Genomic DNA, 20,524 nt, shown 5'->3' on the forward strand with positions numbered 1-20,524 from the left:
AGTGTAGCGACGACACTGTGGTGGAACATTGCATTCCTCAGCGTCTCCTCCAGCGCTAAGCAGAGCGTAGTAGTAAGTGGTTCGTGTGGAAAGGGAAATGTTGGCGCTATCTTCTGCAGCCCTTGAGGGAGCACGACTCAGCGCCATGCAGAGCGTAATAAGAGTCGGAGAGGGAGTGAGTTTAGTTGAAAGCGCCAGGGGGGGGTATCTCCGTTTCTTGTCGCTCGGTTGATGTGAGCTGTCTGCGCGCGCAGCTTCCTTCTACGCAATCCCTATTCGGCATTCGGGAACGATCAACTACTCCCTGACTGTGCACTAATCTGGCTGCATTCGATGAGTGCACGGATGGTACATAGTGCAAGATAGATGCCTCTCTCGGTCTCTGCCTCCACGGAAAGCTTGCAAATGAGATAACTCTGTCGATATCTTTCTACAGGATACGGCAGCGGCCGTCATGCGAGTATCAAAAAAAAAAAAAAAACTGATAAAAGAAACCATCGAGTCTTTCCGCAGAAAAGCTAAGAAAGCTAGGAAAACAGGGGAACAGGACCGAGATGGTGGAACAGGTCACTGACAATACTACTGCGGATGTCGAATCGAGAGAAACTATTCACACGAATTGGCCTTTACATAACCGGCCGGACGTACAGGGCTTCCCAGCGACTGTATAATGGGCCAACGCTGCTGGAAGAAGCGACGCCATAGCAAAATAAGCAAGGGCTCTTACATAACTCACGCCATTTAATCATAGTTTTCAACGAGCAGGGGCCAATCGCGACGTCATTTACGTGGCCACAAACGCCGCCAGCTGCCACAAAAATGACCAGAAGTTTCGTAGTGGCGCAAAACCAGCCGCGCAGTCCCAATTCACTTTCCGATTACGGACTGAAAAGGTTACGCAGGCGGGGGTCATACAAAGATAAGCGGCAAGACTCCACCCTCCGCTATTAATACCTTCATCAAATTTGTTTTCGCGTTTTTACCGAGACTCGGACATATAGAGTTCTGCTTGATAGTCCCCGCGTGTGAATCCTTTAATTTAGCTTTTCGATATACAGGGCATGGGCCCCACCCATCCCATGACCGCCGAAGTCTGCACGCAGCGTTCTGCCTTCTAGCCGGACACACCGTGAAAAAACAGCGTCCTATGGACGTCAGAAAAAAAAAAAAAAAAAGAAAGAAAAAACCGGGCCACGTGTTATTACCATTAGTGGATGCCATTTGTGTTTATGTTGCTGCTCTTCCCCTCTCGGTCACGTGTTCACTGTGATGACGCCCGCAACCCCCCCCCCCCCCCCCCCTAACGCAAGCGGGCGATGCTGCAGCGCACGTCCTTCAACACCCTTGCTCCCCCACTGTAATTACGTAACCGCGATCTTTGTGTGCGCTTTGCGTAAACACGACGGCCGCTGGAACCCCAGAGTCGCGTCCCCCGTGAGGGCAGCTGCGTCAGTTGAGGATGGAGGAAAGTATTATAACGACGCAAATTTCCCAATAATTGACACCTGGCACACGAGCTATGTTGACGAGGTGGCGGCTGCTAGGGAGAGGTTCTTTCCCATTCACCGACTGCCTCCGCTATAAATACATGCCAAGCATCACGATTCGCTGCCTTCTATACTCTTACCAAAAGTTGTTGCGCGAAACGTTTATTATTCCTTTTTCGTTGTTTCCTAGTGGATACTGACGCCAATACTAGTACTGTAGATACTTGTGGATACCTTGTGGATACCGAGCCCAGTATCGCCACGCGATTACTGATAAGTCCACAGGAATAATCATTCAATTTTATTGGAATAAATGAAAGACGCTGAAATGATGCGGTATAGGTACTATCGACCCAAGAAAGGTTACGGACCACGGTATCTCAGAAAATGTTATTAAAAGCAGCACTTAAAAGCAGCCAGTAAAACCGTACATCACAACGTTGTTCGCATATAGTAAATACATACAGTAGAGGTTGGAAATTGGAATACCATGCAGGCTGGGTTTTGAGGCTGCGGAGATATTCAGCTTTTTGTCAGATCCCTTGGTCCGTAAAACTTTTTGGTCGATAGTACGTGCATCTATATGCACGAAAAAAGAGTCTGCCCACCACATTCACGCGATATCTCGGCGGTAGTCGATGGCTAAGGGGTGTTGCCTTTAAGAGTGGACCGCACTGTATTCACGGTGTTTGATGTATGAGAGCGCTGGCGCGGCGGCGGCGGCATTAACAAACCTACAGCATGCTTACGCACCTTGTAATGGCGACGATACTAAGGCCTTACCAGGAGACACGAAAGGAAAAAAAGAAAACGCTATAAATCCAACTATACGCTGCTGCATTACTCTGACTTCGAAACGCAACTCGGTGATGCCGCGATTGGGGAAAAAGAAAAAAAAATGAAATAAAGAAAAACAAAAGAGGAAACAAGTGGTAATATATCGGAGAAAACGACAATTCGTCCTAAATTAAAAAGAAAGTTAATTCTACACTCCAAGCATGGGTGGGCGACACTGCAATACATCTCGAATTCCCGGTATTTCCCCCGGATCGAGGTTAGTTTCCCGCAGGAAAATGGCTACAAGATGCGAACGTTTGAAATTTTTACTTTACGTTTAAGCGAAGCTGTTCAGTAGAGCTTTCACTGTAGTCACGACTACACCAAGGTTGCTTTCAGAGTTTGTGTCGTTCTGCATAAGCCGATTGGGGAAAAATATAACGCGCTGTCGCGGCGTTTTCTCTGTTTTTTATTTCAGTTATTTTTTAAGCCATATCCAATTACCGATGCTATCGGCAAAATTGACCTGCTCTGTACTCCAGACCATCGCTACATCGCACTGCCTGCTTCGAGGAGCCAAATAGCGCTGATACGAAGCAGGCTACCGGCGCTCTCTGCCCATGCGCCACACAGGGCTTTTAGAGCGGTCGAGATCGACAAGCGCGATATCACGACGAAGTTGATTTCTGCATTTCGCGCCTGTATTCGAATAATGGGCGATCGAAATGTCGAGGTCATAAAGCGATATTTCCTCCTCGTATGTAATTTCCTTTCGTGTCTCCTCGTTGAGAGGGCAGCTATAGGAGTCGTGAGGAGCACGACATCACGTGCAGCCGTCTAAAACGGGCGGGAATAATACGGTCGAACACCCGGATATATCGAACCCGAAGGGGATCGCAAGGAAGTTCGACGTATAAGTAAAAATGTAATAAAAAAATTGTTCGAGGGGGTTTCAACTGCCGTTCGTTATACACAATAATTCGTTATATACGTTATATACGTGGTATATATCCGGGGTTCGACCGTATAAAACCAAACACACACTGACCGAGTCCCGTGGGCAGGAGCGTGTCGTCGTGCAGATCGGCGAGCGTCATGGACAGCGGCCAGCCCAGTTGCGAATGGGCCGCGAAATGCGCGCTCCGCCACGAGGGGCTGACCAGGCTGCCTCCGCCTCCTCCGGGGTGGTGGTCGTCCATGCCTGCACACACAAAGAGGGGGGGGTGTCTCAGACAAGCGGTGTCAAACTGCCGACAGAAATCGTTAACCAATCGATGCATCCGACGATCAATCAGTCAGTCAATCGATCGATCGATTAGTGATTCATCAATCAATAAATCAAATAAATTCTAGCCCTTTTGGTAACAGCGCTGAATCGAAGATTCCTAACCGACTCGCCCACCTTGCTATGTTGCTCCAGAATAAATAAATCAACGCCTGTTACGAAGCACCGGCTCCGAAACCTATAGCCAATTCCCGTGATTGATTCCCGAGAGCGGAGCAGCGTAATTGCCGTCCAGGGGTCATTACCTGGTTGCCCTGTAACAAAAAAGTTGCGTAGCGCACGTTACTCGACGCTTGCAGCAAGTCGAGCGACGCCATTACGTGTCGCGCTCTACGCTCCGGGAGCACTGTCGATTGATTCATGATTCATTGATTGATTCGTGGAGTTGCACGTCCCGAAGAAGCACTGGGGCGATGAGATTCGCCGTTATAGATGGATAATACCCGCGTTTCCTTAACGTACGCACGTACGCTAACGAACCATGTACGTTAAGCTCATGTGCTTGAAGTTCGAAACATGTACGTCAAACTCGATTCCCGAACTTGCGACCTCGTTCTCAGCAGCACGAGGCCACAGCTCCACCGTGTCGGGTGCGGGGATCTTCACTACAATATATATACAGGGTGTCCCAGCTATCGCGCACCAAGATTTAAATATATGCAAATGCCACGTAGCTGGACAGAACTAAGGTAATGTTGTTTGCCGTCGCTTGGAGATACTCAGATTATTTTTTGCATTCCGCCTAATTACATACTAATCAGTCTTAATTATTCAACTTCTCAAATCTTATAATTAGATGAAGAGTGTCAATGAGAAAACTGTAGAGCAACGTGAAAAACTCCCGATACAGCTTTCTGTTGCTGAATTCATGCTACATAAATACATGCTACAAGCGTGAAAGAAGCCCGCGAATACACCCAATGTGCCTCGAACGGCCAGTCGCGTGGTAGTTTTGCGGGCACACTGTCGGCGCATTGCTGTGACGGCGCGCACCGTGGTTCTTGCTTATCACCTGTCGCGCTTCTACGGAATCTCCCGTATCGCGAAACTGTGCTACGTCGTCTGAATTGACACGTCACGCGTCTACACGTCACAAGTATGAGTGACCAACTGGTGGACCACAGGTCAATCCGCTTAAGTCCAGAACAGGTCACGACCTGTTTAACCGCGGTCATAATTCTTAACTTGTCGGTCGCCTGCCATAGCTGGAGGGAAAGAGGGGGAGGCTTTATAGACGAGCTTGAACGGCGCTTCCGGTATGCGAGAGAGCTCGGGGAGGTATGCGAGGCCCGCTGGGCTCCTTTTACGGCCCAATCCATCCTCGCGCCTTACATCCGCCATCGAGCAGCCCTCGGAGCCGTTCAAAACAGCAAGGACACTTGCGCACGCACGAACGTGTAGTTGCAAGCGAGTTTCACATGGACGGCAACGCCACGTCTTCAGTGTACTGCAGCGGCGTCCAGTCGCGGGACCAAAGCCAAGAGCGAGGCCGAGAAAGAAAGAAAGAAAGGAAAAAGAGGGGGCCCGACCTACGCACCCATCGATATCAGCGTGCAAGCTAGCGGCACGCGGGCACGCATTCGTTGTTTCACCGCAGTGCTTCCAGGGCGGCAGCGTGAAGAGAGAGGGAGGCTCAATCTTCTCTCACCCTCTCCGCAGTAGGCCAGAAACAAGAGCGAATGTCAAAGCGCCGCATCAACGCGCAGGCCACCCAGTTGCGTGCACAGTTGACCACCACCAGCTGTCCCGCAGATGCCCAGGAGGAGAGAATGTATACCGCACAGCACGGGTGCTATATGCTGGAAAAACTCCGCCGTGTCGTTAAATGCGTCATCTTAATTGTCATCCCTGGTTGGCTCGCGGAGTGGCGATGCCTTCTCCGATTGGCTCAAAACGCCAGCGTAGCGGGCACTACGTCGTGGTGGAGACAAGCGCGAGGTTCCGGCGGGGCAAATGGCTTACAGCGTGGGCGAGCGCAAGTCGAGTCTAGTTAACGGGATGCAGAGGTTCGGGGGCAGCTGAACTAAGGGCTTCGATACTAAGCGTCAGCACATTGGACATATCATTGAAGAGGCAGGACGTGTGTGTCGAGTGAGCTCTTGAACAACACTTTGCAGTGTGGTGAACGCGATTTAAACTATGGATCCGGGTCCTCAAAGAGGTGCAGGAGTAATGCTAAGTGCATATTTCTCGAATTTACCGCTAAATCGCCACTTGATTTTTTTTTTTTTTATTCCACCCACCATCCGCTAGCTTCAGCTGTGAGCCGTTTTTACTTTCTGTGCCCTTTAATACACCAGGAGGAAGTGACAAAGGGGTGGCGGGTATGGAACCCGTTGTTAAACAAAATACAGTACGCCTAATTTACAGTATATGCTTAGCTTTGGCGGCAGAGATTTACACACTACAGTGTTCCCCCTCCGTGCACAGCCAGTGCGCTTGCTTAGCCGTGAAAGATGACACCGATCAACAGCGACCCTGTTGAATATACCTGCACCGTATCGGTGCTGGCGTCGCTGTGCCGTGCCACTCTTTGCAAAAGGAAAGACCGAAAATGTCTGCGCTCTTCCGAGATCTACCGAGTAATCGCGAAGTGCTGGCTGGGCATAAACTACAGAAGCGCGGATGAAACCACCTCTATGATCCCGTCTTTACATACGACGGTAAGTATCGACAATCTCAAGCGCGACCGTGGTCCGTAGCGCATTCCCGATAAACAGCGGCATGACAGTTTTGGGACACGCTTCGTATTCCTGTTCATTGATGTGAATCTTCGAGAATACCCATCTGTTCAGTGTTCTTTGGCGACACTACAATTGCGTCATCTCATATAGGATGCATCAAGCTAAAACCGAAGCGCTTATTATTATGGGTCGGGGCAGTCGGGACCCGTTCCTGCTGCGGACACCTGACTCTCAGGTGAGCGATCAGCCGCAATCGGCGTTATCAGGTGTTCTCCTTCCCAAACCTTGACCGAGAACTAATGCTACCTTTGAACATTGCCCGGCGTGCCCAGCACGGACACGCCTCAACCTACGACTAGCACACACCATCTGCAGTGGCGCACCCGGCATCAGTCCCCGCGCCCGCATCTTCCTCGGCCGCTCGCGCTGCACGGAAGCGCCCCGGACGTAGCAGCTTAACCCCCCCCCCCCCCCGAGAGAAAACCGAGAGTGGGGGAGGGGGGGGGGGGGGCTCCTTATTATTCTCCCACTCCTCTCCGAGCCGCTCCCCCGGATGCGCTGATCGTGAACTTCCTCGGCGCGCTGGTCAACTTGATCGGCGCCCTCTCTCAAACGACGAGGCAAGTGCTGAGCCAGCCTCTCGCAAAAAGAAAGCAAAAGGAAACCGACCCGAGCGTCTGCCTCCCTGCCTGCCGCTGGCCTTCTCGTCGTAGTGGCGAGGAGAAAGGAAGCAACAACTTGCCCGCCCGTCAGCCTGCCTGCACCCCCCCCCCCCCCCCCTACTTCTCTGATCTCGACGCATGCGGCGGCGGTGGCCAAGCAGAGGAGCTGCCCCCCCCTCCAGCCGATCCCGGATCTGGCGCGCCGACGTTTCGCCATAAACGGCGCCCGGATTTCTCCGCTGCAAGTAGACCTACCCCCACCCCCTTCCCCCAGCAACTTTCTTACTTCCTTCTCTGCGTTTGCTTCGTCGGCGAGCACGCCACCACACGAAGCGCGCGGTCGCTCCAGAGCTGGCTCTCTCGCGGAAATTCCTGCGTCCTGCCTGTTGCCTCCTTCCCGCCGCCGCCGGCAGCGATATCGCCGCTGTGTCAAGGTGGTGGTGGTGGTGCACGCGCGATCCCCAGTGGTGCACACTGCGGGACGCCTGGGGCATCGCTTTTTTTTTTTTTTTTTTTTTGTGCGCGTGTGAATGTTTTACGCGGCCCGGAAAACTGCCGTGAGTCAGCGCGCGTTCGTGGAAACCGAAATATCACGACCCCGACATGCCTACGCGAACGGAGGGCGTCGATAATGTCGTGTTTATGGTTGTCGTCGCCGTTGGGCAGTTTCCCTGGGGAGGGGGGAAAGCATACTTGGTGGTGGTACGACCACCGGAAGGAGAGTGGAGTAGGCGCAATGCGTGGAAGTTGAACGGCGCTACCAAGTGCGTCACACTGCAATGTGCTTCTTGGCGCATTACAGTCCGCCGCGTCGTGCAAATATTACTGCTGTCATTGTAGTGTGCAATGACGCCGGCGTTGTTTGCCGTTTATCGGAAACTTCAGATCTACGTTACAATGTTCTAAGGTGTCGAAAACGAACAGACTCAAATGACTCCTTACGACAACGTACCGCAGTCACGGCCACTGTCGGCCAGCGTTCCTCGTCTTGTTTTTGTGCGTCAAATGACCGTCACAGTCTGGTTATAGGTTACACTGCTATTCCATCATTCTTGCACCGCAGCGTAAGTACACAGGTACAGGGGCACGAACACGAAAAAAAAGAAAAAAAAAAGCACACGATCTCATCCGTGTGAAGCGCTACGCTCGTTTCTTGTTTCTTCGTGTCCATGAAACCTCGCCAGCTCTGTAGCCCATTTGCAAGCTTTGTTTACAACACGGTACAACGCGTGTTCGGCGCCCGCAAACCGATGCATCGCGTCGGCAACAACCACCGAGGACGGGGGAAGGACGTCGGTGCATTGTCTGCGCACGGCGCGCATCATCACATCCGCGAGGAAGAGGGAGCCGATCGGAACCGGGCGAGATCGAGCCTCGCCCACATCCGGAATACACTCGCCTCATAGAGGGAGAGGAGGAGGGGGAAGTGCAGAGTTCGTGTGGTTGTGTGCGGTAGTCGGTGAGGGAGAGGAGGGGGCAGGGGGCAACCGCGGCGTGCCATCGCCCCGGCGTGCCAGGGGGCAACGGTCCAGATTCGAGTCGCTAAGTTAGCACGCGGCGCTCGCTTCCCAGCGACGTCGTGAACGCCGAACACACAACGCGGAACCTTGTCTATCAGGAATGCAAGATGAAGAACATACCGCTTCCACTCTGTCGCAGCAGGATCGAATTCGGCCACGACGAAGCGATCGCCGTGTAGAACACTTGATAATTGCGCAAGGTGGTACGAAGGAAATTACGGAAGCGGCGAGTTTATTCTATAAATCAAGTTGTATGTCGGGCATAGTATAGTCAAAAAGACTTTATTCGGCGGTCGCTGCTTAAAACAACTTCTGTCAAATAACGCATGAAAACTCGGTTGCAGTTGTTAATCTTGAGGCGAGTGTGCTGTCAGAATTCCTCAAGAATGATTTAGCTTACGCTCCAAGAACGGTGTAGTTACTTGCTACGATGTACTTGCGCTCTGCACTTCTGCCAGTACGACTATGCCTTCGTTTCTGCACAAGTTTACCTTAACTTCCTCCATCGTCCCCACCTAGCACTCATCGGCAAGGACGCAACTCTCGTCAAGAAGGTATGCAGACGCCGGCGTAGGTCAGATTAGCCTCCTTGTGACGGCCCGGTATAGCGTAGGCCAGCTGATCGTTTCGTGACGCACCGGCGGCGTATAGGCTAGAGAGCGACCCCCAGGGTCGAGACCAGGACACCGTAACCCAGCAACGCCGGTGAAGCATTGGACACGTACGGCGTGGTGACAATCTTTCAAGGCGTCCGGAAGGTTCCCCGAGGTTATCGAAATCGAACGGAACTGTCTAGCGCTACGTAAAACCGCCACTCGCACTTACGTTTCCTGTTCAAACAATGCTCCCGACTCCGCTTGGCAGGCGCCGTATGCGCCGGCGATAAGCCGTACCTGTACAGCGATATTCGCGTGGAGACTCGTATAGAATAGAGGGCGTGCAGTAAGGTTCAAGCGAACAGATCTGAAGCGCAGGCTTACAAACTGCGCCTCGTTATGTCGACACGACGCACCCTCGTTTATCATGCCGTCCTCTTCCATGGCTTGACGGCGCGTTGAAGATCCACCAGGCTGCTAACTGTTCTCGCCAGCCAGAACCGCTTCGGTGACTTCTTTACTTGCTCCCCATACGATGACGTGTACCAACTACGGGTAGTTGTTTCCTATCACGTATGTGGCTCCTACCCACTACGGGTATTCGCAAAGAAGCCGACTGTCGTCGATGTTCAGATGATGATGCGTCTTAATTATGGCACGTACCCACTATCAGAGATGGGCCTGCACATAGCAGAGATTCACATCTTCGGCTTCCATTAAACTCTCCCTCTTTCTCTCACTCGTTTTTGTTCTGCCCACCTGATACAAATGTCTCCACTTGACGAAGAGGAATGGGGCCAGGGCTTCGCCTTGGAAACAACCCGTGTGGAAGACTCCATCCCCCCCCCCCCCGCCCGCTCTAATTAACGCAATTAGCTTGGTTTTGTTTTCCTCTAAAAATTACGGGACACAACATAATTTGTCTGTCATCTCTCCGTCTACACGACACATGCAGATGGTGTGGGGGGGTACTGGTCAAAGAAGTATCGATACATTAGTATTACGTTTATTTCCTGCCCAACATTGAAGATCTACGATATATTTCCTGCACACAAATAAGAAATAACGCCGCAGGAATGCGACGTCCTTCTGAAAGAATGTTGTGAATGAGAAAATGTACCACCGTCAGATATCCCCGATGGTGATGCCGCGAACTGAAGCATTAGAAAGGTAAACGACGTAAAAGCAGGGAAGCCTCCAAACAGTGATGAACCACGGCGTGAAAATGAGTAGAAGATAAACGAAAGGCCAACTGCTCCCAGGGCAATAACACTGTTACGGACGCACCCCGGATTAAAACAGGATAAACATAAAAAAAGGGTGGTGCGAATAATCGTTTTAAAGCGATATATTAATTAAGCTTTTCGCGCAACTTAGTGGTTTCTGGCAATTTATACTGAAAACCTGGGGCACTGAGTGTCACTAAGTACTACTAGGTGCGGATGAAAAGTACCAACAGACGGGTTTATACGGTATAACCCTTGAACGGGGAACAAGTTTGGGTAACAAAAAAATTAACTTCCTCCGTACATATACAACCTCAAAATACAATGTCGGCACACAGGCGTTTCTGAAGCACACCGACGCGTTAATTGAACTAAAGGTTATAACGGCGCAAAGGTGTGCAGCTCCAGACACATGTGTCCGTGCGTTGTTTGGACAAGAGATGCCAGTTGCAAGAATGTCTAGCTGTTCTCGCCAATTATTTGCTCTCTCTCTTTCTCACTGCACAATTAGACAATGGAATCCTCGCAAAACGTTATATGCCCTTCGTCTTATATACGATCTCTCGTGTTTCCCGACGCGTTAAGAACTATTTTTGTGTCGACGGCGCCGCTATATTTTTACCTCGCCCTTGTTATCTCGTACTGGTTACGAAGCACTACATTGCATTATCAAGTACGCTTCTTCAATTTCTTTATTTTAATATTTATTTCTTATTTTTCAATTTACGTTTTTTTTTCTGTAAATCCCAATTTATTTTATTTTATTTTTTGCATTGGGATAGTATCAGCTTAATTGAGTACGCTTATGCAGTTTTTGTGTTTCCGTGGTGCATGATATATCTTATATCTGCATGATATAGCACTTCGCTAACTTCCGTAATAATTATAATTTTGCCTCGCGTGCTAGTCGTGGTCTAGTTTTTCAGACATTCACTTTCAGGTCTACTTCTGCATACAGTTCATACGTAAGTGTACTAGTGCTATATCTGTACTTGTGCTACATGTGATGAAAAAAAAAATGAACTGAAACTGTATACCTGAACCCGAACATCTGCAGATGCACGGCAGGCGCTTAGCTATGCTAATAGCTCCTGCTATCATTAATCACACGAACGAATATTAAGTTCAGCTGTATATGTGAAATTATGCGCTTCTGCAAATGCAGACGAAACTGCCACTTTTACAGTAAGCACTTAAAGACTTAGCAAGCCAGAACATACGCAAGAAGCGAAGCACCGCAGTGAATACGCAGCCCGGACCACCTGCTCTGACGCCCCAGATTCTGACAGCGACTATACTCGGGCGTGTTTAATTGTTTGCTAGGAAAGAACTGCGCAGTTCGCTTCAAAGGAACCAAATACTAAGCGTAGCAGCTTTCGATAACTTTTTGAGAGCGCAGCTCCAGCAGGCACCGGTTCCTGCGTCGGCGTCCGTCGGCGTAACCGAGCGAACGAGCACAGCGAAGGATGAAAGAGCGAACGCGGAGCGCAGCGGGAGATGAAAGACGGCGGTAGCGAAGAGAACGCGAGGAGGAAAGCGGAGGATGAGGGTATGGCGAAAGCGTGAAAAGAAAAGCGTACAGTGCCGCGCAAGACGGGCTCTGCGGCGACGATGGCTACGAGAGGGCGCGCCAGAGTATCGCGCGTCGTCTCTTCACCGATGGCACTATATAGCGATAGCACATATCGCTATAAGCGGAGGTCTATAGTCTGCGGCGGCAGCTGCGAATCGCGCCCACGCGCTGCCTCTCGCGATCTCCCGATCAGCGAGACAGTCGCGCAACACTTTGCTCCGTTTGTCCACAGAAGAAGAAGTAGTTTATTGATGTGAAAAAGTAGAGAGGTCGGCCGGAATATGGAGCATCTGGCCTGCTATAGCACTCTACGTAAGGGAAGGGGAGGAGGGGAAGAAAGAGGGTCACAATGGGGGATGATAATGGGAGGAACTAGGTGAAAGGACACATTGCACAAATGATTATCACAAGCGTGAGTCCAGGCCCATGTCGCCTAAGAAGCGTGAAAAAGCACGCATTGCCTCTGTTGTCTGACAACTCTGTGGCCCTGCGCCTAGCAAGAGGTCCTCCGACAGTGGTCTATTATATAAATGCCTCAAGGTGGCTGCCAGTGTGAGTCTTTCGCGTGCATACTCAGGGCACAGATTGTCCGTGCCAGCCAATATGTCGCGAAATGAACACACATATAGAGCTGCGCTCAACTTTCGCATTAGGGAGTATCGTAAGCTTCGGTGATTTTTTTTTTTCTGCGCCGAACGGGCCCCAAGTACAAGAAAATCATCTGTAACGTGAAACTTCCGTATCTGAGCGAAATTCGAGAGAAGGAGGGGAGGCTTCGACCCTCATCTCCGGCAGTGTAAGTATATAAGACCAGTATATAAGTATATAAGACCTTTCATTCCTCCCAGCCAGTGAGGAATGAAAGTGTGTGTTAAAAGAATACTTCAGCTTTCCAGACTTGATTTTAGCGCTGTGGTTCATTGCCCACAACTTTAAAGTACTTCTTGTAAGTCCTGTCATGAGATATATGTTTGCGCACCGACTGGCTTCCTTCCGTTTCAGCATTTTATTTTCTTTAGTGCCGACTTGGTCTTGGTCCTGGTATTGTTCCCCCTCACACTCGCGCGCACACGTCGAAATGTATGTGAACGTCGAGACAAACGTGAGCCGTTAAGTAAAGAAACAAAGATACGAACGGCAACGACCAAGACTGCAACGATAACAACTCCCGGGCGGGGTTTTTTTTTTTTTCTTTTTTCTTTTTTAACCGACAGAATATCGCGTTCACGTGCACTTGGTACGGTATAGTGTACGACGTCCCTCGCGCCGAGTTTAGGCGGCACAGATGGCGCGCAGTAAAAAAAAAAAAAAAAGAAACAAAGTAAGGAGCTAGCACGTTGCAAATCACAGCTGCGTGTATGTATAGTATACGCTATACGCTGTATACGTGTCGAAAGACGGCGCTGGCAGAGCCGCGTTGTAACAGCACGTGAGACTCGGATTTACAGGTTGACCAAAGAGACACCGTCCCGTAAAATACTTCCGTTGATTCTGTAGCACAGTCGAGAGGTGTTGCGGAAGGAGTCTGATCGAGAACCTGCGTCGGTCGGCGCTTAAAGACAAAAAATGCGAGTCGGGGAAACAAAAAAATAACGTGAACTGCCGCCGTCAAGTGCCAGACGCTAAATGGGTTCAGGCTTTCTTTCAAAACTCGCTGGAATAGATTTACTTCAGCAAAAAAAAAAAAAAAAGAAGAAGAAGAAGAAGGGGGGGGCGAAATCAAGGTGAAAATACCATTTCTGAATTTCTTCCCGAACGCCACTGTTTTAGTGTAGCGTTACGAATTTCGAAGTATCTTTTTCCTGTTTAGGTGGTTTTGGCTCTCTCTCCTGTCTCTCAAAATTGCGCGCCGAAACCTAAAAGCTGGTATATGTCGCTGGGCCTCTTCCATTATCCGTCGCTGACAGTCCGGCAATGATCGTTGTGTACGCAGCGTCTGGGGCAGTCCGGGACGAAAAAAAAAAAAAAAATCCAAGACGCCCAGTGCGACGCGTGCAGATTTTAAAACAAGTTCTCGCGTTCGGATTGTTCTGGCGTTGCAAACGCTTCCGAGATCTGCTACGTCGATTTCCCTAGGAATTCAATGCGGTTCTTCTTTAGCGAAAACAACTAACTATATATAGGCCGGGGTAAACGCTGCCGAAATCGGCGACGTCGCCACTTACCTTCCGCTTTTGCGTACTTTCTGGTTTAACGAGATTCCTCTCACGGCATTATTCATCAGTGTGACGTTGTAGAAGCGCAATTTATACTAATGCAGCCTAACTCATCCTCTTTAATGCACATTTATTAAGGTCAACGTCTGCCGACTATCAAAGTCTTAGAGACGGGACCTGGCTTACAGGCCAGAGGGGTACGCAAAGTAAGAATACAGTCGAACCCGGATATACCGAACCCACATATAACGAATTATCGTGTATAACGAACAGCAGTAATATCCCCTTGAAAATTTTTGTATCAGCTGTTTATTTTATATGTCGAATTACCTATACATCGAACTTTTTTGTGATCCCCTTCAGATTTGACGTATCCAGGTTCGACTGTAGTCATATACGTCCTTGCGGTGAGAGGAATGCATGATAGTTTGCACGACCTGACTACTTAGCTGTCAAAGTACAGACTGGCTTCTTCAATGCTGGCAACAATCGAAACAGACCCCTGTAGAGCGCAGTCCGGACCGCCAGAATCGCACGTCGCAGTTTCCAGTCCAGCGCCGTATTGCATCGAATTGCTGGACAATGTCTCCGCCATAAGGACTTACTTTAGTACCTGTACAATCTCCGTTGGCTGCGAAACCCACAGTTGCAGTTTGTCGAATCAGACGAGCGGTGCCGTTGTAGTATACAGTGTCGGTGAACGTCGCAAGTCTTTCCGAAACACATATTTTAAATTGCTTCACCCATAAACGCAAACTCTAACGTATAACCTCACTGGACGACCGCATACATGTACATACGGGAACGCGCAAGCAAGATCTGCACGTAATACATGAGAGGGGGGGGGGGGGGGGGAATAAAAAAACAGACTTGCCCGCATTTTAAACAGACTTGCCCGCATTTTCAACGAACTAGCCCGCATTTTACACAAACTTGCCCGCACTTTAAACACACTTGCTCGCACTTTAAGCACTTGCCCACATTATAAAGCGCCTCGTCAGTAACGTTTAAAAAAGACGATTATCAGAGAGGAAGTCGTGATTCGCGTGCATACGTGGACTTCTACACTCCTCGGGTAATATTCGCATCTATTCGCCAACGCACAAAACACGTGATTATACAGGCAACCCACGATGACGAGCCGCGCGCCGATGCCAAGCAAGGGAACAGAGGCAAGTTCCGGGAAATCGCAGACGACCGTGCAGGACCAATAAGGACGAATAGTCCCTAAACGATCCTGCCCACGCCCCCACGTCACTTGAGACGGTTCGAGCGAGGCTCGCACGAGCGCGTACATGTACGTGTATTGCATTTGGAGGAAGCGACGCGACGGCGAGAACTTCCTCTCTCTGTTATAAGCGCGACGATATAGCCCCCCTTCCTTCAATAACGACAAAAAAAAAAAAATGTAGAAAGAAACCTCGCCCCATTATACGCCAGCCGAAAAGGAAACAACAGAACGCCAAACAAAAATGAACTCCGTCGTCGCCACTCGTCGCTTTCTTTTTTTTTTTTTTTTTTGTTATTGTCATTCGCATCGCCGACGCCGCGCAATGTATAGCGTCAATTATTGTTGCCCACCCTATGGGGCTTCTATAAAACGCCGTAGCATGAGCGCGCGCACGTACACAAACCGCTGGCTCGCCTCCAGGAGACGAAAAGGAAGAAGAAGAAATCCGGCCACAGCCAGTCGGTCGTCCATTAAAAGTCGGCCCGGGACTCGGGCGAAAGACGTCAGCGCGGGCGGGACAGTAGCAGGAAGCGCGCGCTCGATCGCTCTGCATAGGAAAGTTCCTATGTTTAGTTTTTCTCTCGCGTTATGCGTGCAAAAGGAAGAGGTCCTCTGGACGGCAGTAACGCAGCCAACGCGTCTATGTCTGTGTGAGGCAACAACCACGGGCTGTTCCCGTGGATGCAGAAAGTATATATGTACGCCGCGGGACAAGTTCGCACGCATAATCAATTAGAAAAAGTGAAATAAGCAGCGAGGCTCGTTAACGCGCCTAGTGCAAATGGCTTGGTCACAGCGACGTTCGGTTCTGTTTTTACTGACGTAGAAAGACGTAACCAAACGTCTCACGCGCACACCCGAAGGCAGTGGCAGCAAGCAGCTCCCGCGGCTGGAGGCGATTGGCCGGGCTTGGATTGGCCGCGCTTACACAACCGCGCGTGTTCCCTGGAGCTAGGCTATAGCAAACCTCAACCCGGCCCGCTATTACACAGCGTTTAATTACACGAACCCGTCGACCGAATGTCGTCCCCACAAGTCGACTCGCGCGGACATTGCGCGGTTAACGTCAAAACGTAGCTATAAAGGCGCGCGCACTGCGCGATTTCTTGGATTGCTCGGAAATGCCGAAAGATAAAACGTAACAGTAAACCGCCGCGAGAGCGATCTGAAGGCACGAGCACCGAGGTTAGGCAAATCCATGTACACTACCTACGATTCCCGTGGTAGGTTAGCGATCGCCGCGCCGGCTTTCCCCCTAGTAATGTTCGTAGGAAACTATGTTAACGACCCACACGTACAACCGGGGCAGATCATTTCCGACACCGGAGCAACTTTTCTATACCAGTCGCAGCAACGGAAACGGTACTACGGTTCCAAAAAACTTCCACTGTTCGCTCGAGCGGCGTCTCCAAGCGACGCGCGTCCAGCGAGCGATTACAGCTACCGGCGACAATAGAGAAAACTTCGTAGAAGCGCCACCTCGGCACCTCTGCACGGTCATGCCACCCTCCACCCATCTTCGTCCCAGCTCACTCGCTCTAAAAGCAAGAGAAAGCCAGGCTTCGGAAAAAGAAAGAAAGGCTGGCAGGAAAAAAATGGAAACGGCGCCCTTGAAGGCACGCCACTTCCTTCCTCGAACTTCGTCCGCCGCCAAGTGCTCGCCCGCGTAGCGTGTTACACCCTTGCGCACTTCCCTCCGGCGGCCCTCAACGGCCCAGCGCGTAGATGTACGAGCGAGCGGCCGGCAACAACAACAATGAGACGGACGAGCGACGGAAGAGGTTGTTTCCTGCTCCAACGAGAAGGAAAGGCGCCCGGACGGGGACACACTTTCCTTCTCACGTGACCTGTTGCTGCTGTGCACACTGCCCTTCGTCCTTGAAGAAGAAGATAGGAAGGAAGGAAACAACGGCAGCAGGGCTAATAGTGAAGTGTTCGTAGATACCTTCCTTATGACTGCTTTCTTTTGCGACCGCCTCCTCCAAAAAAGGCTACAAGCCGCGAAATTAGCGACGACACTGCCCGAAGAGGCGGTCCATACGCATGCTTCAACGCACCCCGACACTAATTAAGCCCCTCATTTAGGCGTGAACGGGTGTGCCATGACCAGAACGATCCCGGGGGTCTCGTCACGAATACGTTGACCCCCGAAAACCGTGACGCGCATCTTTTAAAGAACCGATTATCCGGCGATAATCGTCCGTAACCGAAACGGCAGCGTCCGTCTCCGACGGGCTCTCGTGGAATCGCCGTGTCTTTAGATGCGTTGACAAGTCCCACTTACCGATGTGAATGAGGATTAGCGTGGCGTTGATTTGGGCGGGGAAACCAGCGCAGCAACAGCACTGAACGCAAGTGCCATTTCTGCGACGGTAGCACGTTGCAGAAGCTTGCTTACTGGGAATAGCCAGAGCTGTTCTTGCTGAAGCGCCAGTGCACATTGACAATAAGCGTGCGTGGGAATTTATACTGGGATGAGTGTTTATACACACTCTTTTCGCACTCCTGTGACGGTGGGCCTGAACTGTATACCGTAAGGCCCCACACTTCATTTTCTGAATTGTGACCGAGTGTGGGCCTTAGACGAGGCAGGCTACTCACTGAAGTCACGAACTGCGCTCCGGCTACTATGCAAATAAATTCAACCACTGGTGACCGACTATGAACACATTTACAGTCGTCGACCGATTTGTCGGACGACACGGACTAAGTGTCATCATGTCGCGGCTTGCGGGAATTAACCAGCACGCGAGTATGCAATGCACGCGACGATTAGTGAAACCTTTTTTTTTTTTTTTTTTTTCAAATTTTCGCACTCCGAAGTGGGGGTGGGGGCCTTACACGAGGGCGAGCATTCCACGAGTCAATACGGTAACGTGTGCCTCCTCATTACGACACTGATCAGAACACACGAAAGGCCACACGTTTGCCACTTCAATGTCGCTCAAGAACGTGTGATTCTTTAAGAGAGCTGAAAAAATAAACTATGCAGATGCCGCACACTGGGAAATAGTGTCATACGTGCAGGTATCTGGCTATTTAGCACCGTTTGGTGTTCCCAAAAATGTTACCAGGTGGCGCCACAGGTCCGAAAAGAGGGCGAGCATTTATGTTTGTTACGCGAGCGAGCGTGCGTGTGTCAACGGCAAGGTGTCGGCATGCGGATGGCTTCACTGATTTATTGCACTCTTGTGATGAAACATTACAATCTGGGCCGATCACCGAAGGCAGCGATATCTCACAGCCTCTCGAAGCGCCACCTGCCACTTATGAAGCATTGTGGTGAGGTTGTCAATCACCCTCGCCGTACATGCGTATGTCGTCTAAAGGCTTGCAACACGGTCTCGTTGCGCTGGGGGACGCTGATTCAAATCCCACCATGGGTCGTGCAATACTTCACTTCAACTGCAGAGGCACCCGAACAAGGCGACACCCGAAACTACCTGTCGCAAGAAGCAAACGATGCTTCAAACTGCAACGTCAAAAAGTGGGGATAAGTCTATCCTGCTCGAACGCTTTTGTTACCTGTATGGTGTGATCCACGCCAGGGTCGACACGCGCAGTACACGGCATGCAGACAGGAAGGAAACCCTCGGTAAGTGACGGGAGTAGGCCCCGGAGAACAACTGCGTGGACAATGTAGCCATGGGCGCCCTTGGTGAAGGAGAAGACTTCCTTCCTCCTCCACGAAGTGTCCGCCTCGCGGACCCGAACGAACGGAGCGCGGGGCGAAACGACGACGACACGAGGCTCACCAAAAAGGTAGAGGAAGGAAAAGGCCTACGCACAACCGCGCCCGTTTCCTGGTGCGCGTCCCTGGACTCTTGTGTTCTTGCTCTTCTTCTTGATCGCGCACGGCTCGCTCACGCGATGGCCACCACCGAAGCTTCGGCAGGAAACGCGAATCGTGTCCTCCGCCCTCTTCGAAGTGGGAGAGAAAAGCCATCGGAGAGAGACGAAGGGGCAGTTGGGGCTTTGTGCGAGTCCGTCGCCGACGGACCGTCTCGTCTACGCATCGGCCAACGTCCCTAGCTTTGCTATCAACTCGTTTTGCAGCGAGAGAAAGCAACGCGCGAATGCAGCGGGTCGAGGACGCCTAATTATACTTGTTCTAAAGGCGATCCCCAATGTATAACCACTCAGCCTGCTAAACCCTACTACGGCAAACGTTACAACATGGTGCTTAAGAGGATGGGGGGAGGCGGAGGAGCGATTTCGTATCACTGACAAAAGAGGTCGTCGCAAAAGTTCTACAAGCGCGTGGACAGAAAAGTCAGCATGAATTCGTAATGCCAGTGTGTATACTCAAAAAAGGACTCAATGATTCAAAGGTGTGCCGTTACAGCTCACGGATTGGAGAGTAGGGCAAGAAACGATTTCTCGTTCACACACAATCGTCAACGAGCTCACCAAAGGTGCGCGCCAGCGGCAGGAGCTTTCTGTGCGTAGCCTGCCAATTCGAAAGCGCTTACACAAGTTCTGAAAAAAAAAAAATACTAATGAATAATCGCTGACGAGTTTAGGGCGAACGACCGTTTTTTACGGCAATATAGAACTCGACGTGCCTCACACGCAAACGCGATAATTTCAAGTTACCTTTGCCTTAGTGTACGCCCCTCAGTTCACAGCAAACGCGAAACAAATACCCTTCTGCTGCGTCGTACGTATACAAGTGGGAAGCTCCACCGGATGGCAACAGTGCACTGCGGCAAAGCCAGACTGCTAGAAAGCTCATCCCTGGTTACCGACGTCAGCGACTGCGAAGGCTCAGTAAAAGGAATCGCGCACTGAACCCTACGACACGCGACCCCATTGCGACACGGCCAAGCGCGCATGGCTTTTCACGAAAACGTTGTCGGCCGAACAGTGGTATCGATGGCGTAAGAACTACAACAACGCAGGAAAAAATGGTGGCTGCGGAATCTCGCCGCAGCCGCCAGTGTTGCGATGCTGCGTCTTGAAACCCGAGGACTAAGACCAATGTTCGGATTCTGGTGTTCAGAGCGCACTAGACGCACTTGGTTGATCATTGGACAGCGTTATTACGGTACTTGTAAATAATATGCAAGTACACTGTAAAATAATTTATACCTTTAAAAGTGAAAAAGGGTGTAAATTATTTTACAGTGTACGTGACCGTTTCCTAACCTTCGCCAACTCCGGGACTCACGTCTCCATTCTCCGAAATCGCAACATATTGGTCTCAGCCCTGTGGATCGAAGACAACGATCGTAACAGTGGTGGAAGCTATGGGATTGAATTAGAACCCAGGTCACAACATAGGTGACCGCTGCAAGATTTCATTCAGAACCCCATATCTCAACAGT

At 50.7% G+C, this 20,524-nt stretch overlaps 1 protein-coding gene across 4 annotated transcripts in view; it reads right to left on the minus strand.

Moving 5' to 3' along the window:
* The window catches only part of LOC119450661 (ets DNA-binding protein pokkuri-like), a 145,680-nt gene that overhangs the window by 59,386 nt on the left and 65,770 nt on the right, over nt 1–20,524 (minus strand). For 3 of the 4 annotated variants that reach the window (XM_049666126.1, XM_049666124.1, XM_037714174.2), the window contains exon 2: nt 3,313–3,465. In XM_049666126.1, coding sequence (XP_049522083.1) covers nt 3,313–3,463 — 151 coding nt within the window. In that variant the 5' untranslated portion in view covers nt 3,464–3,465. Of the gene's footprint in view, nt 1–3,312; nt 3,466–9,427; nt 9,471–20,524 lie in introns of those variants that run through there. The other variant, XM_049666125.1, reaches the window with a different exon arrangement.

This window comes from Dermacentor silvarum, chromosome 4 (assembly GCF_013339745.2).
Source record: "Dermacentor silvarum isolate Dsil-2018 chromosome 4, BIME_Dsil_1.4, whole genome shotgun sequence".
In the NCBI taxonomy this organism is placed as follows: Eukaryota; Metazoa; Arthropoda; class Arachnida; order Ixodida; family Ixodidae; genus Dermacentor; species Dermacentor silvarum.